At 39.1% G+C, this 27,652-nt stretch overlaps 1 protein-coding gene across 10 annotated transcripts in view; it reads left to right on the top strand.

Annotated features, from left to right (window-relative positions):
* The window catches only part of ctnnd2b (catenin (cadherin-associated protein), delta 2b), a 160,685-nt gene that overhangs the window by 77,167 nt on the left and 55,866 nt on the right, over positions 1-27,652 (top strand). For 6 of the 10 annotated variants that reach the window (XM_017420865.3, XM_017420863.3, XM_017420862.3 and 3 more), the window contains 7 exons: positions 10,008-10,042; positions 12,887-13,003; positions 21,237-21,382; positions 21,581-21,754; positions 23,021-23,166; positions 24,554-24,804; positions 25,438-25,569. In XM_017420865.3, coding sequence (XP_017276354.1) covers positions 10,008-10,042; positions 12,887-13,003; positions 21,237-21,382; positions 21,581-21,754; positions 23,021-23,166; positions 24,554-24,804; positions 25,438-25,569 — 1,001 coding nt within the window. The remainder of the gene's footprint in view (positions 1-10,007; positions 10,043-12,886; positions 13,004-21,236; positions 21,383-21,580; positions 21,755-23,020; positions 23,167-24,553; positions 24,805-25,437; positions 25,570-27,652) is intronic. The other 4 variants (XM_017420860.3, XM_037982054.1, XM_037982053.1 and 1 more) reach the window with 1 other exon arrangement.

Genomic DNA, 27,652 nt, shown 5'->3' with positions numbered 1-27,652 from the left:
AAAGAAAGACAATATCCAGTTTGTTTTAAATTGAAAGGTTATAAAGTAAATGTTTTAAAGAGGTTTTTAGTTACTAATTATTCCACTATCATCATCAATTAAACACAAACTGTCTATTTGCTGCTTAGAGTTGAACATGTAACATGTAATGAAAGTACTGACAGTACTAAAAATAGTTTACAATGATAACATGATAAATAATACACGCTCTTGTATGTACAGTCATTTTGGCATGATTGTTATTTTTCACCAAAGTCTGGAATACTGTGATAAATAACTGGAAGTGACATTTGAAATTGCAATACTTTCCCTTAAGTCAACATCCTGGACTCCTTGTGCTTTTAGCCAGCTCAGATTTACTGGTTCTTGTCATAAAACCTTAAACATTTGAGCATCGTTTTCATACTAATCATAGCTTTCAGTCAGACTTAATCATTCTTCCTCATCACAGATTTATTCTTCTTTCTTCTTGACTCTGCCTGTGTGAGTCTGAAATGAAATACTACCACTCTACCAGCCTGACCACCTACCTCATTTTGTGGTACAAATTAACATAAGCATAACTGTGTTTTCTGGCAGACGTAGGAGACATTGCTGCCAATATTTGTCATTATGTGTAAAGCTGCAGTAATTGATGGTCAGTGGAATGAAGAGGGTGAATATCAATCAGGCTTTGGGGAATTTAAAAAAAGCCTGGCACATTCTGATTCTATTTCAGACTGCAAGTAAATTAGCAACTACAGCGTTGCTTTAGCTTTTGAGTGTGAATTGGCGTTGACAAAAACGGAGGTAGACTTTGCCGCTTTCCAGTGGCCAAAAAGGTCATCTGCCTTTCTTTATGGGTGGCTCCGGTTATCTATCACCTCTGTCTACAAGAGTGTCAGTCACTGTGGTCAGCACAGATAACGGAGAATATGAAAAGCACTGAAATAGATGGATTTTAGGCTGGGGTTCAGAATGTGTTTATTGGGTGGATAAAATGACAGGATTTTCATTGCTATCTCTGGCATTCGCTCTTTTAAGCCCCTCTCATTGGATTTAGCAAATCTCTATTGTCTTTTTTTCCCCACTCTCTGTCCATCACATTCTGTCTCTCTGCTGTGTTTATCCTTTTTCGTCCCCTCACTTTGTCTTGTATCATATTACCCTTATCATTCTCTACCTCCATGTGCCTCTTTTATTCTCTCTCTGGCTGCCTCTGTATCATATTCATTTTCTCTCTCTATCTTCTTGCATCCTCATTTTCTGCTCTTTCTATTCTCCCGTCCTATAATGCAGCAGTGCTGTCAGTCCAGAGAGCTGAGCTTTAATTTGTGACATTACCTATGGAGAAGGGATAACACCAAAAATACTAAAAATACAAGGTCAGAATACACAGAGAGTTGATCATTATTTGAAATGACAGCTTTTATGTATTTATTTATCCAGCCAAATATATCAAGTGGGACTTTTAACTAAGATTGGATTCAAGTGCTGTAATAGAGAGCTTTTTACCTTTCATACTATTTGCTTGAATTGAGTTAGAGCTCACATTTCCCCCTTATTGCAACATGCACTTTTCCTCTTGTGGCAAAGATCTGAATTATGGCCCAAAGATGGCAGCGGCAGAGGACAGATCATGGGTTGTACAGGCTAATAATGATCTAATTTTAGTGTTACGCAGCCTTTAGTGGAGCTTTTTGTGCTCTTTCCAAATTCCTTCAAGATTTAGATAATTATCTCATTTTAGAACATTTTGGAGTCCTTGAAAGTACGCTTGTGGTGTGAATATCAGACATGTGAAACTCTGTGGATGCTCCTCATAATGTCTCCAGCTTTGAATTTTCTGGGGGTTCATATGTCACTTGAGTGACTCTAACCTTCAAAATGTTCATTGCTGTCATACAAATGTTTTTTTCACTCTTACAGTTAATCAAGTAATTTTCAAAGAAGCACTCAGAAACTCATTATTTTGATGCCGGAGCTAATATATTCATTCTGTTTTCTGTGGTTGAAATGAAAGGTTTTAGTGGCTGATTGGTCAGCTCCAGGGTTAACCCTTCTGAAGCCCTCAAAAGAGAGCGTGACAAAGAAAGGTGGAGAAGCCCTTGTAACTTCGGGTCATTTTGACCCAAAGGCCACGGGAGGGTAAAGTGCACAAAGAAAAAGTTTTTGCTCAGCAGCATTTTAGCTTTGTGTAGCATGGAAATAACATTAAAATATTGCCCATTTTATTAGGTACACCTTGTTAGTTCCAGGTTGGACCCTCTTTTGCCTTCAGTAGTGCCTTAATTCTTTGTGACATAAATTCAACAAGAAAACATGAAATTATTCTATTGAGATTTTCGTTCATATTGTCATGATAGCATCACGCAGTTACTGCAGGTTTGTCAGCTGCACATCTGTGATGCCATTCTGCAGTTCAACCACATCCGAAAGCTGCTTGATTGGATTGAGACCTGGACACTGTGGGGTCAAGACTTTTATTGTCCAATTTTGGTTTGCCTGTGTGAATTGTAGCCTCAGTTTCCCGTTCTTAGCTGACAGGAGTGGCACTCGGTGTAGTTTTCTGCTGCTGTAGCACATCTGCTTCGAGGTTCGACTTGTTGTGTATTCAGAGATGGTATTCTGATGATCTTTTGTACACCTCTGACATCAATTTTCATCCACACAACTGGGTATTTTCTCTTTTTTTAGACTATTCTCTGTAAACCCTAGAGATGGTTGTACATGAAAATGTCAGAATATCAGCAATTTCTGAAATACTAAGTCCAACCTGTCTGGCACCAATGATCATGCTTTGTGCAAAGTCATCTAAATCCCTTTTCTTCCCTATTCATTCTGATGCTCCGTTTGAACTTCAGCAAGTTGTCTTCACCATGTCTAGATGCCCAAATGCACTGAGGTGCTGCCACTTCACTGGCTGATTCATGATTTCTGTTGAGAAGTTATTGAAACCGGTGTGCCTAATAAAATGGCCAGTGAATGTAGGTGAGCTGGTCCAGTCCTTGGCATAGTGCATGTTGATCCACTGGTGAAAATTAGAGACATGGTAACATTTGTTTCAGCTCTTCTTTTCCTGATGTCACTTAAACCTATTCCCTGATTGAATAGAAATGTGCAGCATACAGCTTTTGCTCTTACTTTTGTGCATCATCTGTACCCTCTAGCTTCTCTTAGCGTTGCGTTCACAAGGCATTAGCACTAATATGCCAGTGCTGGCCCATCCAGTTCAGCAGGTGCGAGCAATTTGCACTCTTTTTGTGTCAGATCGCAGTTGTCTTCGCTGCACAATCTGAGTATGACTCTTTTCAACAAACACAGCAGGCACAATAGTCCCAGAGAGAGAGAGTGAACATGTTTTTTGTTTAGTTTTTTTCCCTGTGAGCTGCAGGTCTTATTAAATAAAGAAAAAAGGCACTGGATTAACAACATCTGGCTGTATCAGGGAGGTACCACATTCAGAGCGACATTTCTAAATCAGTGAATGGCATTTTATGCTTTCTTGACCATCCCTGCAGCTTCTTATTCCAACTAAATATTTAAAAAAGGGTTCTTGCTCTCTTTCCTGGAACAAGGGGTGCTCTCTAAGTCCAGAATGGCTGCAGATCATGGGAGCCATGTTCAGGATCTAGGGCATCCCATGATAAGTATTCCATGAAAAAAATACTTACAAAGTTACAAAAAAGTTACATAGGTTACTTTTTTTGTTAACAGATGTAAAGGACTGAATACAGATGTAGTTGGAATATTCTAGGATCATAGTTTTGCATTCTGAATGTAACACAACATAAATAATGGGATCTGACTCTTTTTTTGACATATTATTTATAGAGGAGACCTCTATCATATCAGTGGAAAAGAGAATGAACTGTACATTTCTAGACCTGCCTTCCCCTTTTTTGTGATGGCAGCAGTGCAGCAGATTACGACTCTTCCTCGGTTTCACCTCTTGAGATGTAAATACTACCAGCTCTCAAAAGAGAATAGCTATTTTATGCTAAATGATGAATGTCACGAATATCATTGATCTGGTACTTATTCCCCTGGCAGTAATTTTTTTTCTCTAAATGCATGCACAACACCTAATTTAAGTGTGGGCAAGCTGTATCAGTGAAGAAAAGCACTGCGTAGTTTGCAAGATAGTTTGAAGCGCACATCTCCCTTTTCAAGGGGTGCTCAAAATAAATTTTTCCTCTAATTAGTGCTTTTAAAAGCTACGTATGTGATCCTTTGGAGATTTGAGGCCTAAATGTTGTTTCTGACCTTGAAACTGAACTTGAAACCTATTTTTCTTGGGTCTGAATCAACAAATGGAATGCTTTTCCTGTGCTTAGAGAAAAAAACAGGACCAGGTAATTACCTTTTACTAATTTACTTATCAGTTTTTAGGAAATGAGGATAGAGTATCTTTCATGGTATGACTTTCACACCAGAGGGAAGGTTTGTCCAATGCTATCAACCTATTTGAACAAGGTCAGTTGTTGTGGCTTGTAAAGAACAGCTGGAGGCATTTTATAATCCGGTTTTGTTGCTAAGCTGTTTTACAGTAGTTCTTTTTTTTAAAAAAAACCCCATCAGATTAGATTGTTTTGGATCATGTACAATGTTGGATTTATTTTTTTATTTTTTTTTTACAAAACAGCAAACTTTCAGAACAAATAATTTCCACATTTTCATTTTTTTTATTCCTCACATTCATGTCCCTCTGCTTTCCTACAGCTGAGTTTTACCTTATGTTGATGTGTGCACACACAAATAAAGCCACTCTCACACCTACACCCACACACGATTATATCATTAGCAGTGATGAGGTACTATGCCGTGGTGTGACCTGTGGCAAGAGAGCCGATCACACTGTCAATTAGTCCTCTTTTGTTCTACTAATTACACTGTCAGATTCCATTGCTGCACCAACGAGATTCAGAGCAGGAGGAAAAACTTCTGACTCTCTGTTTCCTCGGCCAATAGGTCAATGAGCTGTTTCACGTGGTGAACACTGATTAGATATACCTGTGTACCAGGGGGAGAAGAACTGCCTGTGTGGGCAGAGAGGAGCTGGGCCAAGGAAGTGTGTGCTAGAGCAGATTGGATATTATTTGTAAAGCTGCTCGGCCATTCCTCAGTGTCTAAAGGTTTTCCAAGCTTCCTCTGTTTGGATGATCCAGGAGCTCCTTCAAATTGGGCCCACCGAACAGCACATCTTTTAGTTCTGTCCAACAAAGACTCTCAGCCTTCCTGCCGGCTCCAGCTCAAAGAAGTTGAAAGAGAAGGAATGGTTCTTCAAAAACTTTCTTTATTCAACACAGACTGAGTGTTGTGCTAGGAGCTGATTTAACCTCTAATAAGGATCAGCAGTGATTTTCAAGTATTCGTAGTTAAAATGGATGAACTGTCACAACCATTTTTTTTTTTACTTTACACTGTCTTCTGGTAGTAACAAGCCAAGTTCCTAATGGTGCTTTTCCAGTCGAGGTACTTTTTTCAACACATCTACCGCCCAACCCCTCCCAGAAAACCAAAGGAAACAACTTGGAGTGCCTGTTTTTATTTTGAAAGGATTATAAAGTGAAAACTATGATCACGGGTGAGCTCAGCTTTGCTGCCAGAATATGTGTATCCCGTCCACACTGATACACTGGACCAGGGAAAATGAAATATAACAATGTCCAGCAAGCAGAATTAGAAGCAGCACATGTCTTTGTACCCAAAGCTTCATTCATTAGAGGGTTTTTCAGCTGCAGGACTTGGGGTGGGCAAACTTTAATTTCCAGCAAGTCCTGACCATATGGACACATTAATTTTTTAAGCAAAAACATGAAACAGGCAACTGTCCTAAATCATTAGGCAGCAGCTGAGATTAGCTCCTGTCCTAACTGCTGTCTCAGCTTTTAAACAGTTTGTTGGGTTTTTCTATACATCGAAACCAACTAATTATCACCCAGGTGGGCTACAATGTAATCGCATATGTTTGTGTGTGCATGTTTTAGTGTGTCTGTCTGCTAGGAAAATGTCTTGTGAACCATTACATTTGGGTTGGTATAGTAGTAGCTGAGTCCTTCTCAGCACGTACTCAGAGCACATACAGACAGTTTGAGATCTTTGTCAGGGCAGCAAGTGATGTGGATTCCTTCAAAGAATGTTCTTTTTGAAGACAGATGGTAAAGTTGAACTGAGCCGGGCTGAATAACAAACTGAAAAGATGTCAGTGTCAGTGTATTCATAAAGCACATTGAAAACCATGCAACTAAAACCAAAGTGTTGTACAATAAAATAAGCATGTCAACATATAAATCCACTAAAACAGAGTAATGGAAAATTTAAACATTTTTTGACCGTTGTGCACACTTTTACGCCAATCTTGTTACCAGTTTCTTGTCTTCTCCTTCACCACGTCAAGTTTTTATCCCCCCTTGTGATAATGTAAACAAACTGCGATATTTCCCTCATCTCTTGCTGTGTTATTCTAATGTCCTCTCAGCTGTTTTACAACCCACCTTTAGCCCTCTCTCCGTGTAACTGCTTGACGCTAACAACACTTGGCCTCCTTCCCCACAGTTTGCAGCGAGGTGTCTATGTGAGCTCTCAGGTTGCATTTTGTTTTAACTTGCTCACCCACTGGCCGTCGGTAAATAACACGCGCTCACCTTCACTCGGGCAATTTCAAGAGCACCAAAGCAACATTTTGACACTAGTGAATACAGAGGTCGAGTTTGGCTTTCTCTTAGAAAACAACAGAAGTGCCCAACTAAAAGACCTTTGTATGAATCCTTATCTTCTTGTTCTAGTTAAGATGTTTCTCTACAATGAAACTGAAATATATTAGGGTTCAGTCTCAGTCTTTCTACTCTGTGTGTTTTGTGACACACTTTGTGTGCTTGTTGCAGATTGTGTGCGCGTGGTTGTGCACCCATAGGGGTGTGTTTTTGGCTATAACAATGCCTGATGAATGAGGAGCTGCTGTTCTGACAGAGGGCTCCATTAACATGTGCTGCTTGGCTCCCCTTCGCAATCCGTCACCCTCTGCATTTACGTGTACAGAATGGAGGTAATGAGTGAGATGATTTAGCAGCAACTGGTTGGTGTTTACAAGCAATAAATAAACTTTTTTGTTGTTGTTTTAGCTGTGGATGGCTTTTTTTTTTTTGCTTACAATTGTGGATTATTTACAGCTTTATATTTTTAGTCACTTCATTATTAGTTTGTTTAGTTTTGAGTCTCTAAGGCCCAGTTTACACAATACTGTTTTTCAGTGAAACCGCGACAATTCTGTTGCACTTCCGCTGTCCGTGTACACAACAGCGATCAGATTCTCTGACACCAAAACTCTTTGAATACAGGTCTCAGAGTGGAACTTTTTGGAAACTTCCCGTTGAATTTCAAAGGAAGCAACTCGTGAAGTCGCACATGAGCAGAACAACCATTGACTGCAGTCAATGGTTTTTCTGCTCATGCACTAGTAGATCAACAACAGTAACAATGGTGGATAGCAAAGTGCCATTTGTGCTACTCACTCTTTTCAAGGTGTAGCAGCAACCCAACCATCTGTTCATTAACAGATCAAAAACAATTGGACTTTAGTTCTGTAGTTGAAGACAATTTGCTTCACATCTGAGGAGCCTAATCAGTTCAAAAAGCAGAGAGTGTGGAGTTCAAGCTTTTTAAAGCTGAAATGGTATGTAAACTAGATTTACATGCAGATTACACTCCCTCTCCTCACAATAGAGGCTAGTCTTTGTTTTCCTGGCTCACAAATGGGCGACTTTGTTCTCATGAATGTAGGTGTTGATTAGAGTGCAAATGACTAAGTATCAGGCCTAAAGGGGAAATTAAATAAAATATCAAAATAATGAGTTTTTTTAAGCTAAACACTATCATAAAACACTCCAGTGGTCCATTTCTCTGATTTAAAACATGAATGAGTTGTTTTTAGAGTTTTTTTCTGTAATAATTCCAAAGTGGGGACATTGTGTGGGTGTTGTTATCTCCTTGGTTAGTGACACAGAAGAAGCCATAGCCAGCTGTGGTAGACCGCTGTAGGAATCTGAGGAAGTTACTGTCACAGTGTTTATCAGGGATAATGGAAAAAGAAGAAGACAAAGCAAATTTTGTTAACAGGAGTACCAGATTGAAAATATGTTTGTTTTTCTTTTGGACTGGAGTGATGCTGTTGGGAACCTGAGTCCCACATTTCACAAGGGGAACCCCAGAGCTTTACAATGATGTCACACAGTCTTCAAGGAGTTTCCCAACTGGTCAGACAGCAGGAGATGGCGGGTGAGGGACAGACAGCGGGAGATGAAGGGTGTGGGTCAGACAGTGGGAGACGTGGGTGCCACTCAGACGGCGGATGGCAGATGGTGCCGGTCAGACGGCGGGACATTGCGGGTAACGGTCCGACTGGCTGTGGTTCTTCTATTGAAGGTTTGTATTTCAGGAGATCCTCTTCAAAACGTTAACTGCACAGTCAGTCATCGGATTTTGGGTTATAATTTTCATCAAGAGCAAACTAACCACATCCACTAAAGTTTCTTGTTCTTTGGAAAGCTGAAGAATGACACAGCTGTTGTAGTTTTGGGTTAGTTTACACAATTAATTGCAACGGACTGAACCATTTTACCCACTCTTTACTGCTTTGTTTGTGTTCCTGTGCTTGGCACGTGATACGTCATACTTCCGAATTATCATGGAAAATGCCAAAGAGACCCTAGGAATGCACTGGGATGTTGTATTTGAAGAAAATCCTTCTGAGTTTCTCAGATACTCCAGCAAAATAAGGGATGACAATGTTTTTCCGTTTGTTTTTCTCCTTATTCTGTTCAATGGCATGTTTTTTTAGATTTCCTCATTGACTTGACAAAAGCCCAGTGAGGATATCCACATGTTTGAAGAGCTTTTTTGATATGTTTTTGTTCATTTTCCTTCCCTTCTGTTTTTGTGGGGTCATGTTCAGCCAGATGGTGTAAAGTTCTGATGACAGAAAGTTAGTGTTCCAGTGATTGGTGAAAGTCAAACAGAAGGTACTGATCTGTGTAGGTTGGTTTCCTGTAGACCTCAATGTTGAGGCTGTCCTCTCTTTACATCAATCAATCAATCAAATTTTATTTGTATAGCACATTTCAGCAGCAAGGCATTTCAAGGTGCTTTACATAATTAAAAAACAAAATAAAAACAGCATGTGACAATGAATAAACAGTAAGAAAGAGACAAACATCAAAAACCCGCACTCTAACCCTAATTTAGCCATAAGCAACTCTAAACAGGTGTGTTTTAAGTTGAGATTTAAAGGCACCCAGTGTTTCAGCTGTTTTTACATGTGAACCAAACAGTCCAAAAAAGGCAGCTTGCTGTCATTCACATCTTCTCTGGTGAACTTGATGTTGCTGTCAACACTGTTGATGATTCTAGTGAACTTCCTACTTCCTTAGGTATTTTTAAACTAAGCAAAATAAAAAGTCTGTGGATGGAAATCTATTTTTCACTTGTTGTAATTTATCATTATTGTTTCCTCTTACTGAATGAAGCTAACTCTGATGTACACTATAGTTTACTACTCTTAACTGCTCATTAAAATGTATTTGTTTTTAACCTCACATCATTTTGTACTAATCTCCTGCAGTCATTGCCATTAAAAAATAAAAATCTTGTTTTATGTTTCTGTTGTTTTGAAAGGTCCTTGTGGCCAAGTAATTAAAAAACGTTCCCAGGCAGCAGCGCTCTGTGGTTTATCATCCTTCAGCTGACTCTGGAATACAAACTTTGCAACTAGATATACAAGATTTTAAACTGGTGATATACATTCGTCTGAGATTCTTTAAATCAGCATGTCTTATGGTAATCCTCTTTTCATTAAAGCCGTATTATGAAATAAGGATGTTTTATTGGTTATGAGGCTGGAATGAACACTACTACCTTGTAGGATCTCGGTTTAAATATCCTGCTCATAGTTCAATAGACAAAAACAATCTAATGTTAACACTTTTTATGTTGTTGCTTCTAAAATGATTGTGTTTGTTTGTTTCTTGCAGCTCAACAGATGAGAAGTTTCGCTGGAACAACCAAGGTAAAATGTTATCCTCAAATTTATGCTCATGCCTAGTCCCTTGTTGTTTGCTATTTGCTGAATGTGCTTGTTGCATTATTACTTTTTAACCCCTCCCACTGTGCATCTTTGGTATACTGATGTAGTCCTTTCAAAGTACTCCGGTGACTGCTGAAGATTAAACCAAGAGACTCATTTTCTGCACAGAAAATAGGTTTCTTTACATAAAATCTTGTTTTTCAGTCACTGTCTCGCACTTCAGCCCCTTGTGAAAGCCAAATAAAGGTCAAACTGCATTTTTAAAAGACCAGATGGGAGGTGCTTTCCATAAACGACAACCAGAATCAATGGGCTTTTCTTACGATTTAAAAGTGAAATGAAAGCACACCTCCAGACCTAATTACTTTTTTGACCGGATTTTAGTTCGAAAAACACCATTAATCCACAACACTAAAACACAACACAACACAACACGTTTTCTGCCTCTTTGTCGGTCAGGTTAGGATCTATTCGATGTCAAGAGTAGATTGATGGTCTGAGTGCATGCTTGGTGACCTCTGCCCACAAAGAGGTGGCTAACACAACACAAGCCCAGAGGTTTTGCGGTAAAAGGCTTTCACTGTCCGACCTGCTGTGCTCTAGCTTGGCCACTCAGCCCGAGAAAGACTAAATTTACTTAACAATAAAACCTTTCTTTACTCCAGTCAGACCTTTGATCACATCATCGCTCACAAATCGTTATAAACCCATTAATCCTGACACACACGAAAAATAACTCGTGGCTTTTTTTCCCTGCAAGGTTTAGAGTAAATCCAATGTAACATTGCAGTCAGTCCTGGAAATGATTTTAGCAACAGCATCAGCATCATCAGTCTGCAATCGCATCAGTCGAAGTCAATAAAATAGGCCTTCTAAGTCCTCCCACTAAAGCCGCTACTATTAACGTTCTCCTTCCATCTTGGTAAGAGATTAATGTTCTCCTAAGACTCATTTGTAAGCTTTTATCCTCCTTGGCAGCCCTCTCGAACTGAAAGACACCAGGCATGCTATCAGCCTCTGTCTGACAGACAAACGGCTGGTATCTGAGCACATGTTGGACCTTGATCCCATAAGAGTTGTTGCTGGATTATCAAGATACGTTTTTACCCTTGACACAGGGTTTACCATTGTATGTCGGTGCTAAAGGGATGAGTAAAGTTCCTTCTTTTTCAACTAATCAGCAACTAGATAAGAATAAATTTAGAATTTCTCACTGTTGTCTGATTGCATACAAAAAGCAGATAAGAGCCAAGGAATAAATAAATAAATTTCAAATAATTCATCATTTGGATTAGATAGTGTTGTTAAAATGCACATACACTAAAGTATTGTCTGAAAGATGTATGTATTTTGAGGTGTTTATACAACTGTTAACTACTACTACTTAGCCAGAACATTATGACAATCCACCTTACTATACCTTTATTTAACCAGGTTATTCAGTTGGGAACAAATTCTCCATTTAATGATGATTTGACCAAAAGGCAGAAAAATAAAACAGAGGGAGAAACAAGAGAAAAAATGGTAAAACAGTATCTTATAGTATTTAAAGTAAATTCCTCTTTTAACCATCAACTGTTACAGAAAACCAGACATCCCTTGGGAACCTAGAAGTTGAAGCTAGAACGGGAACAGCACAGGCTGGTTCCAATACAAGGTCTTGCTGCTCAATGTGAACAAATAAGACTTTGGCCTTGGTTAAAAACAAACAAACAAAAAAAAAGCCCTCAGATATGTTTTTTTAACTGTGGACTGTTGTTGATTCACATAATTCTTGCCTTGCAAGTATATGTTTAGATGTTGCTTTTCTAACACATTCAGCTGTAATTAGTCCTTTCATGCTTAAAAGAAATGTCATGTGACACAATGATTGTGCGCGAGGGAGTAGGAGGGACTTAAAGATCCACCTTCCTACTGCACAAACTCTGGTTCCAAAAATACAACATAGCATGCCTGTAAACTGGATCTCGTGGCTTCAGGTTTTATCGAAAAAGGAGGATGAGACACTTAGTCCATCTGTGTTATATTGATTGATACTTTAAACCATTGAAACAGTTAGTGTTGATAATCAGTGAAATACTAAGAGTTTTTAAACAAAGCGACTGAATTCTTTTCTTGTTTTTTGAAGACTTTTTGTCACTCACCTGAAGAGCTTTTGTGTGGAGTTCCAAGCTATAAAACTGCAACAAGTTGCTCCATTTATGAGAAATGAACCCACATGCAAACCCCCCTCCCTCTTGAGGGTTTTTGGCTTTGGAACATCTCTGGGTGTTGCTGTAAAGACCAATTAAAGATTTTCACATCATGTACTCCCCTAGAAGTACCTTACCAGCAAACACTTTGAATCTCACAACAAAGTTTGTAGCTTCCCGTTGCTGTAGTTAGAAACTCGAGGCACAGGAAAAGCAACTTATTACCGACATGTGTATTATTGTGACAACACCCCCTAGTGGATGTAGTAATTCCTGTGAAGAAAACAAAAAAATAAAAAAATGGTAGTAATAGTCTGCATAAAAAGCATGTGGTAGATGGACACATTTATACATGGACTTAATATTGGTCCTTTTTTTGTTTCAAACTGATAGTAAAACCATAACAATGATAATTAACTCCAAAAGTAGTGCTGTAAGCATAATTCCTCCCTTGGAACTGGAACCCTAATTCTAATTTAGCACAGATGCAATAAACAGAGCAGAATTACTGAGGGTCAGTGATTTCTGAGGTGCATGTATGTTTCTTTAAGTCCTTTTCAGCATTTGCATGATTCAGGAGAAATAGCATTTCTTTTTACTGATGTTAGTTTTCTCTTTTTCCATCTGCACGTAGATGGACAGAAGGACATAGAAGAAGAACTGACGACAGGCCTGGAGCTGGTGGACTCGTGCATTAGATCCCTGCAGGAATCAGGCATCTTGGACTCGCAGGACACTTGTACAAGAGACAGTAAGATTATTGATTTGAGAGTTTCCCCTTGTTTTGCTCTCTGCAGACAGAGTAGTAAACTTAATTTAAAACAGCAATAAATGATAAAGTTATTTCTAGTTTTTGACTGATGAATTTGTTAAAAGTGGTGTGAATTTACAGTAAGTTTTTTTTAATGCTCAAATATGTGCAAACCTATTTGGTACAACTTTTATATGAAATAAAATAATTTGATCAATTGTTACTAAAACTAGTATCTGTGAAGGCAGAGAGAAAGTGAAAAAGACGTTGCACATGTACAGTGCAGCGTTGTTGTGAAACCGAGCTCTCGCTGAGATCCTAAACCACTCCCTGTGCCTTCCTGCGCCACTCTGATCTTTCTGCATTCAGTCCCCGAGATGATACTCGTGTCTTTGCTCCACTCGACCCCTTGGGAGAGAGGAGGCTGTCAGGAGTCATGCAGAGTTGTGCCAGTAGTTTGATATGCTAATCCATCCTTGCTGAGATGTCAGCTGGCCTGCTGTTCACAGAGCAGAGAGGGGAGGCAAACACCCGAACATGCAACTACTGTAACACTGCACGGGCACATAGAACTGTAGCTAGGTGCACACAGACAGGGTGAGATGGATAACCTTGTACTAAGGCGCAAAGAAACCAAAATTTACAAGGCGGCATGCAGTGGGTGCTACATATGGACACACACATGCTGCAAGACGAGCAGAAAAAGCTCCCTCAATGTGGCTTTAGTTTAAAATGACGATATCCTAAAACAACATATATTACTGGCAAATATAACTAAGAACAATATTTCTGTATGTGTAGAATAAGCATTTGCTGTAATATGAGGTACAAGCTTTAGGAAGGCAAGTATATAATCTGCTGTCAACAGGAAAATGATGCAAACCCATCTGATGATGGCTGGTGCCAATTCCTATGATTATTGCGCACTGTCATTACTCACATTCATGTCAATGGACAACTCATGATAATCATTAGTACTTATAGTCCCAATGTACTAGAGAAAAAAATCAGCTCTTAGTCAGTAAAAACAAGAATAGCTCAGTAGAAACAGCTGCTGGCTACATTTCCTGAATGAATATCAGTATTAATGACTACTATAAAAAGGAGTGGTTTGCACGAAGTGCAATAATAAAAACTGAGATATATGTTCATCACAGAGTATATACTGAACAGGGGTGTTTAATAGTCTTTTGGCTGCAGTGAGAAATCAGTGTTAGCTTGCTGTTGTCTGCCCCTTCTGATTTTTTTTAATACATTTGTAAGACGTTGACTTCCCCACCTTATCATACAATATGACTTTTCACTTCAGGTAACAGCTAAAAAAGAAGCATATATAAGCATACATAACTCCTATTAACTTGCATAAAGTTTGGAGGCCTTGTGGTAGCTCAGGCGAACAATAGGGGTGTTGCTCTACTGAGGCACAAACATTTTCTTTGCTCTGTCATACAGCAGGTACAAAAGCTGACATATTTGAAACTTTTTGTCACGTTTTGTTGAAAATCTAAAACACATCATGTCAGAAATGACTACAGAATCTCTATTAATATATTTTCCAATGTGGTTCCTAATATATTGCAAAACTTGAATAAATTCTACTTCTTGATATGCAAACACATTGTGAAGAATTAGGGGTGAAGGCTTCAGAACCCAAAGCCAGACTCAAGATGTGACTTGGTGATAAAAACTAAAATAATCTTTTAATTTGAAACACAACAGTAAAGAGTCAATGACAGCATGATGAACTGACAACTAGACATAAAAAACTGAGATTATTAAGACAGGAGGCAAAAGATTATTAGGAACAGGTTTGACTCTGGGGGAGGAAGGCAAGACAGCAAGCAGATCCTAGCTAATAAAACAGGAAGTAAAGGCAACAGCTTGGAAACAAAATGGAAGCTTAAACCTTGAAAACTAGGAACTGTGACACACAAGTAAGGATTTTAACAAAAAAAAATGTATCTGAGCATTACATACACAGGAACACACATTAGCTTCAGCAGAATCCATGCCTTCACTTGTGCTGCAGAGCAGATTAGTGAGGCTCAGTAGCAGAATGCAGAGTGTGTCCTCATCCTTCACGCTGCTTCGTGCTGGTGATGCTCAACATGCGCATGGAAATCTGCATTCATGTGACTATTTTCTATGCAGCATTTTGGATTTCTGGGTGCAGTTGTTTTTAAGGCATTCCAGTTTTAACACACCTCAGATGGGCATCAGAAGCATCTTTCTAAAAGTGATGAAACATCAAAATGATTTGATCAGGAAGACCAGCCAGAAGGAGAAAACACTTAACTTCATGCGTCACCTAAGTGAAGAAATATGCACGAGATCATGGCGTGAGCATAATTCAAGTGTAGATGTGTTCCCCTTATTTTAAAAAATTTTTAGACATAAAAAAATAATAAAGACTGAGGCTCTTTTTATGCACCTTATTAGTTTCATTGCGCAACCCTGCATGCATCAGATGGATTCAGTGAAGCCTTCCGCGTTTGCCGTTTGAGCGATAATCTATTTATGAGGCCCGTAAATTCCCTAAAGGCTCCTCAAGTCACAAACACACCTCAAGTGACAAACAAAAACTCTGGAAAACATCCCCGGGCTTTGAGTTTGTGTGCACATGTGCGTGAGTGTGAATCCATGTGAATCAGGCCTCCGCTCCTGTGTGTGTACGCAACCAAATGAGCCTATCTTAAACATGTAGACCTTGACCTAGTAAACTCAACATGGAGTCTTGGCTTACTATTACGTTTTTAAATAATGCACAATCACCAGCTGCATTGCCACAGGGAATAATTTGCTATGCTTTAAAGTGACTTTTCATTTTGGACGAGCTTTATTTTCCAACACTTTCATCCAGAGAGATTCCATTTGCCGTCGGCTGCTGACTTAATCTGTCTCATGCAGAGGAGACCAACTGTTGGCACTAAGATTTCACTCATTTTTAATAATCGCAAACAGGCAAAGATTCATTTTGTCTCATACGTTTTATGGTTTGATTCTTTAGACCTCAAAGTGACAGCAATAAAGATTAAAGGCGCGGCTGCTGTTGACAGAAGACAGCTCAAAAACTCCTCTGAGAGCACAAATACTGAGTGTTAAAAAATTATATTACCATGTGGACCTGATGTACGCACTAAAGCTGTTTTCTAGTTGTGCGAGTTGTTTGCCACATAGGAGCAGCAGAAGCAATAACTGTACTTGTATATGCACTGTTGCTGAATGCATACATTACTGCAGCCACTGGGAGACATCACGTTTAACTAACATTTTAGAAAAAGCAGGAAAGAAAGAAATGAGTTTTAGATCTGTAATTAAAGTTGTTTATTAGGCACATCAGTGCAATCATCACTAAAAGTAAATTAATCAAGGGTGCACGAAAGATTAAGCACTTTAAAACCAATGTGAGTTTTGGCTGGTAGCACAAGTTACTCTTCCCTCCCCCTCTCAGTGATTAAGTTACTGTACTTTTACTTCCCACTTTAAAGGGATAGTTCGGATTTTATTTTAAAGTGGGAAGGTTATTAAAATCAATGTGCTGATCGGTGGCTGTTGCTGATAGGTGAACAAACAAAACAAATTTTGAACAAATTCAGTTTGGAGAAACAGAGTTTAGTTCTTCTAGTCCTGAACAGAATGATGAGCTAACAGCTTGTCCAAATGGGTTCAAGACCAAAGAGGATTGCTGCTAGGAGTGCACAGTATATAGCAAATTTATTCTCATTGCAACATCAGTGAGCGCAATATCAATATCTCAAAGGACTGCTTAAACTCCAATAAATCAAAGGCCATTATATTTCAAGTACCATGCATTCATGTTCATATTTGGTTAATCTAACAGACTCTCACTGGCCTTGATGCCCACACCTGGTTCAGATGATAATGATGACAGAAGAGAAAGTGAGAAGTGAGCAAAATGTGGGTTTATCACAAGTGATCTCATCATTTAAATATTAAACAATAATATCGCACATCTCAAGTTTTTCGAATATTATTTCCAGCTCTATTGTCTGCAGTCCTGAAACAACTCCATTCTCTAAAATCTCATCATAGTTCATATGATTACTACTCTAATAACCCTTACATTACTGTCATTTGTAAGATGCACAGTTGTTCACAGAATTGGTTTTGTTTTTTCCCCAAGACCAAATAGCAGCAGCTAGCTATTAATGCTATCGTCAATCAGAGGCATTTCCAAGTTGGGAGAATAACTATAGCAGTTCTTCCTTGTTGAGGTCATCATAAAAAGTGTTCATTCTAAATGAACGGCAAGAACCAACTCACGAGTCCATCGGATGCAAGCAGCATACACCTGCTGCTGCTTCTGGCTAGTGAGGATGCTCTCTGAGCCGCAGGAGAAGAGGCCATGGAGCTTCTGCTTGTACATGGAAGGAAAACTGGTGCCGACAGCATACTAGACTTTATGCCCCTGAGGCTCCAGAAAAAGCACAGCAGCAGGAGAACTGTAACCATCGTAGCTCAACATGCAGTGTGGCTGACATGAAGCTGGATGACCCAGATGATGGGGATGAAAATGCTCCTCTTTTTTTTTGACCAGCCTGGCAAATAAGGGCTTTTACTCCACTCAACTGGGCAAAAATAAAGCAGCCAGACTCAAGTGTTTCTGTACATACTGGCAGAATACTGGGGTTGTGTCTGCACAACAAACTTTGTCCAGTCACATTGAACAGACATGTCATCAAAGTGCTGCTCGGTGGAAAGGCTTACTGACATGGCTTTCCATTCTTTGACATAGTCAAGTATGAAACCTGCAGCTAATCTGCCATTTAGACTGGTGAAGAAGATGCAGACTTTGCTGCCTTTAATCTAAGATCAGTCAGTATTAAACTATATTTCTCCAAACTAAAGTCATTCAAAGAACTGGTAAGATATTAATTTTTTATAACCTTTACACAGAAAACCCACTTCAAAAGATCTGAGCTATTGCTTGATGAAACAGACAAGCGTATGCTGCGTTTACGGTCCAGAAAACAGTTTGTGTTGTCAGTGCTTTGTATTTGTCTCTGTTTGTGTCACAGATTCCATAATGGGGCTTGAAATAAAAATTATCCAAAACACAGGACTTCAAATGCTTTCGAAACTCAAATGAGGCTGCATCTACAACTATCAGCAATATGTTTTACGTTGTCGTGCTTCAGCTGTGTGTTTCACAGCTCCCTTGTCAACCTCCTCAGCTCGGAGACTTTCATCTTCTTGTTATCCGTTCGTCTTATATTTTTTTTGCCCTGCATTTTGAAGACATAAACATGTGTGGCGCTGACACAAACCAGAAAGTAGCTATGCCTCTAAAAATAGCATTCGTTTAAATATATTTTCTTTGTAGTGTGTGAATCCTGAACACACACATTGGTTCTCTGAACCAATAAATGTTGAGGTCTCTGAAATTCCACTCTGAATTTTACTCTTTTTGGTAGTAGTAGTAGAGGTCAGTGACACTGTTAGTTACTGAACATTAAATCTTGCTTGGTGAGGTTTCCCAAATGTATTAGAAAGTTCACAGACATTTTGAAGAAACTACAAGGACTTACAGCAGTTAGATGGTGGCCCACTGTGTGATCTGCTCACTGGAGTTTGGTGATTGAATCTTAAGCTCATCGTAAGTGTTTTGAGATAGAAAAAGTCACAGGGACTGATATCTTGCAGCCGGGCTGCAGGATCCCGGTGATCACCAACGGATAGTTTGAGAAATAGTACAGACAAAGTACTTGTCAAGTACAGGTTACATGCATTACTTGCTGAGGTGAGGGAAAAAGTTCACTGTCAGCTCTCGGAAAACATATGTGTAACACAAGACCAGTCTGTGTGGCGTGTATGTGACTTGCAATTAGTAGGAGTACTGCCAGGAGCACAGGCTGCACTTGTGATGCAGGTGACAATCACTCCTGACTTGCGCAACGCAGTGTGAACACTGAGTACAAAAATATCGCTTTGGACATCCTCACGAACTCCTCCTCTCTACAGTGCTACATGCTACAGATCAGTTCCTTCCAAATATGTAAACTGGGTGTTTTGCCCCTTGCGTTGTGTGCAGGTCATGTGCGTTGTGTGCTCACCACACATATGAGTAGAAAGTCTGATCTACCTCTGACTTCCTGGCACACAAGCAGCACATGTGGAGTACTTGTGTAGTACTTTTAAGGCCTGTGAATCGTACAATGACCATGTATCACTCGTACATCTTACTGCCATTCTAAAGCCCCTTGTAGCCAATCTGCAACACATGGGCTAAAGAGTAATGCACAAGTCTCAAGCACTGTTTGGCCAAATTTGTCCCTGGAGACTGCCTGTAGTCGCACCTACCATGAGTTGTGAGTGAGGCAATAAGCAGTTATTAATCAAAATTTCCATTTGGAAAAGAGAAAAAGTGTGTTTTTTTCTTCCTTTTTTTAGTTTGTATTACATTTTCTTTATTTTGAGCCAAGAGGACTCTAGTAAAAAAAAAAAATCAAAGCAAATCACTGATCCTTACAAATGCCATTTAATAACATTTATCTAGGTGATGTGCATCTTGCACATTTCCTCACCACTGAGTTATCCTGTTGATGGTCCACTGAGTCTACAGAAGGTGGAGGCACCTTCAGTCACCTTTCAGATGTCAGGGTTTTTAAATGAATGCAGCGTTACGGAAAGGTGCTCGCTCTTCCAGTTCTTTTGTCTCTAGTTAACTAAAGTGAAGTTTCAAGCCATTTCTTCTTTTTCACCCTGCCAAAGGAGGTTTCAATGAGGTTTACATTTTGGACACATCAAATATTATCGCCCTCTAATTTGGACCCTGTAGTTCTGGGCTCCCTCAAAGGTCAGCGCCAACAGTTTGCAAATGTTATAAATTTGCATGTCAAAGTGGCAGCGACAAAACACTGTATTTGTCTTGGAGAACTTTGGGTTAATCACTTTGCCATCTCAGGAAAAGTCACCCGTCAAAGCGCTTTAGTTCAAAGTAATTAATCTTAGTTTGCAATTTCACTGGCAAAAGATGCAACCGTGGCATCAGAGTCCTAATGGATCTGTAACAGTTTAAAGAGAGAGAACGACTTCTCTGGAAAGGAAAAGTTTAATGTCTTCTGGTAAAAACGTCCAACACAAAATTCCCAGAAGAATGAAGCTGAGAGACAGCATGTTAAATGTGGAGGTGGTAGTAAACAAGCTAACCAGTTCTCTGCACTGGCATCATGCTAAAAAAAATAAAAAATAAACAGAAAACTCTTTTTGTCTTTTGGATTTCTCTAAACTCCAGAGTTGTGCATTTTAACAGCCACATAAAAAGAAGGTAAGAGCTCCTCTGAATAGAGGTGGGGTTTTAAAAGTTTTATTGTTGCCCTTTTTTAACACTTTTGTATTCCTCTACCTGCTGAATTATAGAGAGAAAATGTGGAAAAAAGACCGGTAAAAGTAAAGGGCAGGAACAGACAGAGATTCAAGGGTCACAGAGAGAGAGAAGGAGAACAGAGAGAGGCCAGAATAACACAGTGGCTAAAAAGCAAATGGGTGTCCTTTTTTCCTTCTACCTCTGCTTTCAACCTCCTTCTTCTTTTTTTTAAAAATTTTATTTATTATTTTATTTCAAGGTCTGTTACAAACCAACGCAGGTTTGTGCTCACACTCATTCTCCAACAAAAGAAATACGCTGTGTAACACGAGGGATGTAAACTAGGTTACAAAATGCCTTCGAGGCCACAACAAAAAAAACCTCTTTACACAAAGACCGGCTGCTACAAAGGATGGATCATCTGAAAATAGTGTCATAAAAGAAGCTTGACAGATTTGACGCAAGATTTAAGGTGGCTTTTGACAGTACTCAGAAGGTTAGAATGCAACCACGACGCCACTTTGTTTTATTTCTAAGAAGAACTGCTCTTGCTTCTGTTTTCAGCCACCCTGTAGAAAGAACAAAAGATGGCATTTCATGTTTCTGGACACTTCAGAAGTGTGTCCTGTCGACATTTCCTCGTCACACACGGACACTCTTGCCAGCAACATGCAGGATGGCGTTAGGCTATTTTAAGCTGGATGTTTTGGTGGCCAACCTGAACCAAAAGTCATTTTCTCAATTCAGTATCTGTCAAAGAAATATTAAAATAATCCATTAAATTAGAATTAAAGAAACAAACCTATTGTCTTACTAGCAAGCACATTTTGAAGGATCACACTCTTTGGTTTTGCGTATCTCTATTCTATTTTATTTTAAGTCTTCTTTTTCTTTTTTTTCTGCTAGGACTGCTGTCTCAAAGTGCTTTGCAGCTGAACAGCCAGGATGCCTACGCTGTGGCTGGTTACCACAGCAGTCAAGGGTTGGGGCTTGGGGAAATGGTTTCAGGCCGCGGTGGGCAGATTGGAGGGGCCGTGCACAGCTACAACCAGGTGGGAGTTTCATTTGCTGCTTTCCTCTACCTCTGCCTTTCTATCTTTCTTCTCTAGTCCTCTCTGCACACTCTTTGTTCTCTGACTGTTCACTCATCAAATCTGCTCTCATTTACATTTTCTTCCTCCTCCTCCCCTCATTTTTCTCACCTGCCTCATGTTTTTTTTTTTTTCCTTTCTCGTCTCCACCCTCACTAGGTGACATCAAGCCGTGCAGTTGCCCAGTTGGTGAGCACAGACTCTCCCTCACAGTCCCAGAGAGACTCATTTGCCCAGCAGGCTCTTGGCAGCGCCGTACACATGTCCAGCGAGGGCGGATCTGCACCTTCTGGACCGTCCATGTATTACTCCTGTGCCACTTTGCCTGCGCAGGTACTAAAGTGTGGTCAAGCAAAATCATTGCCTGAAGCTTTGGCTTGTACGGTGATTGCAAAAATGCATTTCTTCAACAAATGCTACTTTTTAATTGAGGTGTGGATTTTTAAAAACCTTGTCTTGAACTTAAAATATAAAGATGTGAGGGCTGACTCAGGACTGCACAAATATGTATGACCATGTTGTCAAATGTGATGATTCCTGGGCCAAAATGAAATCTGTGCAAAATATTTGCCTTTTGTTAAACTCTTTTTGATATAAGACAGCTTTGATAATACAAATAAAACTCTTTAGCTGCTTTGAGCTTTTTGCTATTCTTTGCAAAATGTCACCTCCAGTATTTTCAAACTTTATTTTTTTAAAGTCAAATGCAGCAAATATTTTACGATTTTTGGCAGAATAATCATGTAAGGAAAAAAAGAGAGACAAAAACTCACTAAACTTTAGATTATTAGCCACTATAAATCTTAAAACCATCTACTTTTCATTGACAGATTTCACATTTTGAAGCTTTAAGCGGAATTTTTTTCAAAAACCAACACAGAGCTTAGAAGTTTACAGTAAGTTCTGGTTCTGATATGATAAGTTGCAGAACAAGAGGTGTTTTATTTTTTAATTTTTTGCTGAGTCACAAACAAAAAAATGTTAAATTTCTTAAATGGTTATTGTTATCCATTGGGCCCACTTAAATTTGTACAAACACTGCAGTTTCTGTGGTCTTTAGATGCGTTAAGGCGTGTGAGCAAATTAGTTTCAAATTAGGGCGTTTTGCTGATTTATTTGTGATTCTTTATTTTCTGCTTGTTAAACAATTATGTGTTTGTGCTGGCTCAGAATTAAGCTCATCTGAACACTAAGTATCTTGATTTTCAAATGTTTTTTATATAATTTAAACAGATTTTTCATCAGTGTGTGTATGCAGTAATTTTTGTTTCTGCATGTTTCGACCACCTTTATAAGAGAAATGATTGAACTTCCTGCTTTTAAATGGCAAGACTGTGCAAAACTCAAGCTAAAAATGTGCGTTAAGAAGTCATAGAGAACTTAGACTGATGACTCATGGCTCATAGTCATGCTTCATGTTCATTTTGTTCTGAAAGTTTGGAGTCGTCCCTTTATGTTTCCGCTCCCTAGTTTTCCAGCTGCAGTGGGAGTTGTTCGTCCCTCTGATAATAGTGATGTGAATTAAAAGAGAATTTTTTTTTTATAAAGTGACTTGACATTTCCCTTTTAATGAAGTAAAACTCTCCGCCTGCATTTCAGCGTGTGAGCTCCCCTCTGCAGGCGGTGGGATCCCCGACCAAGCTGCAGCGCCTCGGAACAGCCTCGGCTGACATGCCCAGCTACGCCACGCTGCAGAGAGTCTCCTCGCCCAAACAGTCGCCCAGCCGACTCGCAAAATCCTACAGGTTGGTCCAGTCTCAGTCTCGTCGATGGGTTTACACAACCCCTGTTGATGGTGACCCATTGCATAAGGTTCGTGCTCACCTCGAAGTACAAAAGAGTACATTCAAGGGAGGTCAATGTGGTTGTTGATCAATACCAGTGACTCAACAATTGCATCACACGTCTGCCTTTAAAAGATAAATTCTGCTTCAGAGAGGAATCTTTCTCCTCACATTAGGCTCCAGTGCTTTGATTTTAGTTTGCTTCATTTTACCATGATTTATGAAACAGATCTGAGGCATAATTTAGGAATGCATTAGTCTCACTGTTACTTTCTATCGCCATGGTGCTGGCGAAAGAGACAACTACTGATAGTTTTAAATTTTGCAAAAAGTTGAAGATTTAACCTTGTCACAAACAAGTCCTTTTAAAACTGCGTAGGAGCATTTTTTTTTTTTTTTTTTTTCAAATTGTAAAAATACAAACACCCTTATGGAGTAGAAGACTGTTGGTGGTTGGTATTGACAAACTCCTGCTGTTTAACCAAATGTGGTTCAAACCCACTGAATTTTATTTCGGTTTCAAGCAGAGATCCCAAAGATAACAAAGACACCAGGGTGAGCGCACATAAACCCCATGACTAAATAATTAAATAAGGCATAATTACTCTTGAAGAATATTCGTTCAGCTGTTTTACTTTATTAGAAGAAATCGCAGACTTAATAAAAGCAGTGTTTCATGTGTCTGACGAATACTTTGGCTGAACAAAATCACATCAGAAAAAGTTTAATACAGAATTTTACACTCAATATTTGTAAAAAAAATATATAAATGTACCTCATCATTTGCATTTGAAACCAAATAGCTGCACAGGTTTGACAACATGAGAGAGTCTGGAGCTAAAAGGAGAGCATTCAAGAAACATGGATTGTAGGTAAAGATTTTAATTTGCTCTATTCTGCAGAGCTGATGTATCAACTGAGAAAGTTGGTACTTGATTGATGAATAATAGCATTCCTTTTATGTACAAAGCCTTTTAAAAAGTCCATTAAAAAACAGTCACCACGACTGAGTGTTTCTTTAATTTTACCCCTACTTAACCTGAAAAAAGGCCATTAACACATGCATATTAGTTGTTGTTATTAATTTTGTATTTCCTGTTGCTAATTTACTGTTTTATATTTTCAATTTTTTTTGTTTTCTATTCAGTGTTTGAGCTCTTACTTGATCTTTTAGTGAAAACATTTTTAACTCTGCCTTTTCCCGCTTCAAACCTTGGAGCCGGTGTTCATTTTTATCTTTAAAATAGTTGAACTTTTCCTTTTAATGTGTGGGAAAATGGCTTCTCAGGACAAGGCACGTTATAGTTGGATGAGCGCTCCAACACTTGCATTACCCTCTCTCCCGCAGCACGTCATCGCCCATCAATATGGTTGCGTCAGGTGCCGCCAGTTCGTCCTCCCCGCTCTCTACTGCCGCCTCCCCCGGGGGAAACCATACCTCGTCGCCCATCCACCAGCTCAGCTCGGCGGTGGGAAGCTACGCCACCCTGTCACCCACCAAGCGCATGCTGCACCACATCGGCGCAGACGGCTATAAGATCTCCCACGAGCTCTACGCTAACGCAACCCTGCAAAGGCCTGGTAGCCTGGCAGGTAGAGGTCAAGACAATTTCCTTACTACTCTTTGTGTGTGGGTGTTGATCGTGTCGTGGCGTTATTTCTTTTGAACCATCTCCTTTTTTCAGTTGAAAATGTAACTCATCTGTACATTCATTGTTTTATTGTTTCTCTTTCCTTCGATTAGGAGAACATAGCTGATTATAATGTGCTGTAACCGTGCTGTTTAATTTCGTTTCTTACAACATTTCCAGTTAAACATATCCTCAGTTTCTGTTTAACTGAAGTCCCTTTTCATCAACAATCTCATCAAATTATGGGCTTTCTTAAGGGGCTGCTTTAATTTTAGCCTACGCTACTTAATGTGACATGTACCCACTTTCCATTCATGCATGAATAATATTTAACAGCTTGAGGACACAGTTATGGAAGAAAACACATGTTGCCTCATGTTTGGATTATTTGGCTCGTGGTTTAACATGAATTTAAATGAATTGAGATTAATTGTTTTTTGTCTGGACCCTTTTTATATAAAATGGTATTTCAACATCTGCTAAGGTTTACATATGTTTTGAGCTGAGATGGCTTTTAACTACAACTTGTTTTCTTTGTTAATCATTGAAACTATCTTACTTTTATGAGGAAGTTGACCCTCCATCGTGTTATGCTCTCCAGGCTCCAGAGGTTCCTACAGCAGCCAGCACACTCACCTGGGCTCTGAACTGCGACCCCTTCAGTCCCCTGAACACCACATCGACCCCATTTATGAAGACAGAGTCTACACCAAACCCAACCTGAGAGGACAAGGTGAGCTCAGATATACTGACAGAGGTTAGGTGTTCAGGGCACAGAGGTGATGTCCACAATCCCACAAGAGGAGAAAGAGACAGGGGTCTGATGGATGGAGGCTGAGCAGAAAGTAGACGAACAAAAAGGAACAATAGGCAAGGGGTGAAGAGAATTTTAAAACATACAGTAAGAAAGCAGGTCAGGAGCTCTGCAAATGTTTTCAGCTTCCACAATATTCAGTTTACAACAGTTAAGAAGTCATCTGAGTTTCACAGTGTCAATCATCTGTTAATAATGATAATTGCAGCAATCAGTGAAGCGTGCAGTTCACTCATTATGGTGCTAAAGCATGTGACTCAGTTTTCAGTTCATTTTTAAGGGTCATCTCACCAATGTTACTCATCAACTTCATTAACCTTATCAGACTAAGCAGGACTGAACTTGTAAAAGCAGCAGGGTAGTTTTCTGCCCCTGCAGCGGTTGGATTTTGATTTGAAGCCCTGTGTTGGGCAGTTGGCCGTCGACCATCCTGGAGATAGACATAGTTTTACCGAATCCTTCATGTGAAAAATTAACACTTTATGGGAATGTTTAAGATTTGTTTTGAAGCCAGTGCTAATGCATTTTAATACAGTTTTACAAAAGTTTTAGTTCTGAAATGGTGAAACAAATTTTATAGAGATCTGTAATCACATCCTTCTGTATAAACAACAAAAGGTCTTAGCCCACATGCCATATTTCTATTTCTGGACTTCTCATCTGCTTTTTTTATTATATCCAGCCTCATGCTTTAGCTGGGAAATTGCTTATTGATCTTCATCTTGATTTAGATTTAGGAGACTAGATTCCAACTTGTGGGATTCAGAAGTGTGAAGAAAATGGCTTTCCATCAGAATGCCTCTCTTCCGTCAATGACTCTCCTCAGAGTTCGGTTTGTCTTTTCCACCAGTACCTGTAGAGGCAATGGTAAACTGTAAGATGCACTGAAGATACAGTAAGCTTCTCTCTAGTCCATATAGATGAATCTCAGTATGTGCAGGTACGAGATAGGGTTTGTCAAATGGAAAAAAGAAATACAAATTTCAATTAATATGCTTGAACAGTCATTGACACCAACCCAAAAATTTGATGCAAAACGGAAAGTTGTCTTTAAAAAGGGACTGCAATGTTTGCACTTCCCTAAGTTTTATTTAGATGTGCTTTCTATAGCTTTGTTCTTACTATATGATTGCTACAGAAGTTGAGAAAAGCTCTATGTCTGCTTTTAATCATTTTGATGTGACTCACAAGTTGATTATGCTGTTAGTCAAGATTGCTATCTTAAGAAAATAAATCAATTTTTATTCTCCTTTGCTCTGTTATCTTGAGATATGGAGATAAATGCTGTATCTCAAAAAATATTTTTACCTGGAAATAACAAGGTAAATAAGTCATTATCTTACAATACATTTTTAAACATGTCCTCTCTCAGCTTTTGTAGATTGCTTGGTTTGTAACTTTAACATTAGAGATAAGACTCCCCTCAACTTCTTGAGGCTTCTAATTTTTCTTACAACAATCCCCTGAGGATGTCAAGTTTTCCTACAAAGCTAGGCAGTTTATACCTCTTCACTCAGAATGAGGGAAAGTTTTAAACCATTACCTTTCTGAGTTGCTACTGTTGGAGACTAGTTAGCGGACACCATTTGTCAGAGAGGCTCTAAATTGTCTCGAAACATTCAGGAGGTTTTCTCAGTCGGCAGAGGCTTGCAGTCCTGTTACTTGAGTTTTGAACATGTTTTAAAAACAATTGTGTGGTAAATTTTCTCTCAAAACAGTCACACGAGTTGCTGTGAGTATCTCAAACCAATCTCTGACCTGTGTCTGTTTAGTTTCCACCATCCTAGAGCTCTAGAGCTGTACAGGTGCTGGTCATAAAATTAGAATATCATGAAAAAGTAGATTGATTTCAGTAATTCCATTTAAAAAGTGAAACTTGTATATTATATTCATACATTACATACAAACTCATATATTTCAAATGTAATTTTGATGATTACAAATGACAACAAATGAAAATCTCAAATTCATCATATCAGAAAATTAGAATCTTGTGAAAAGG

The sequence above is a fragment of the Kryptolebias marmoratus genome, linkage group LG20 (genome assembly GCF_001649575.2).
Source record: "Kryptolebias marmoratus isolate JLee-2015 linkage group LG20, ASM164957v2, whole genome shotgun sequence".
NCBI lineage: Eukaryota > Metazoa > Chordata > Actinopteri > Cyprinodontiformes > Rivulidae > Kryptolebias > Kryptolebias marmoratus.
Note: the sequence above shows the minus strand (reverse complement) of the source record. Positions and strands in the feature narration are given on the sequence as shown.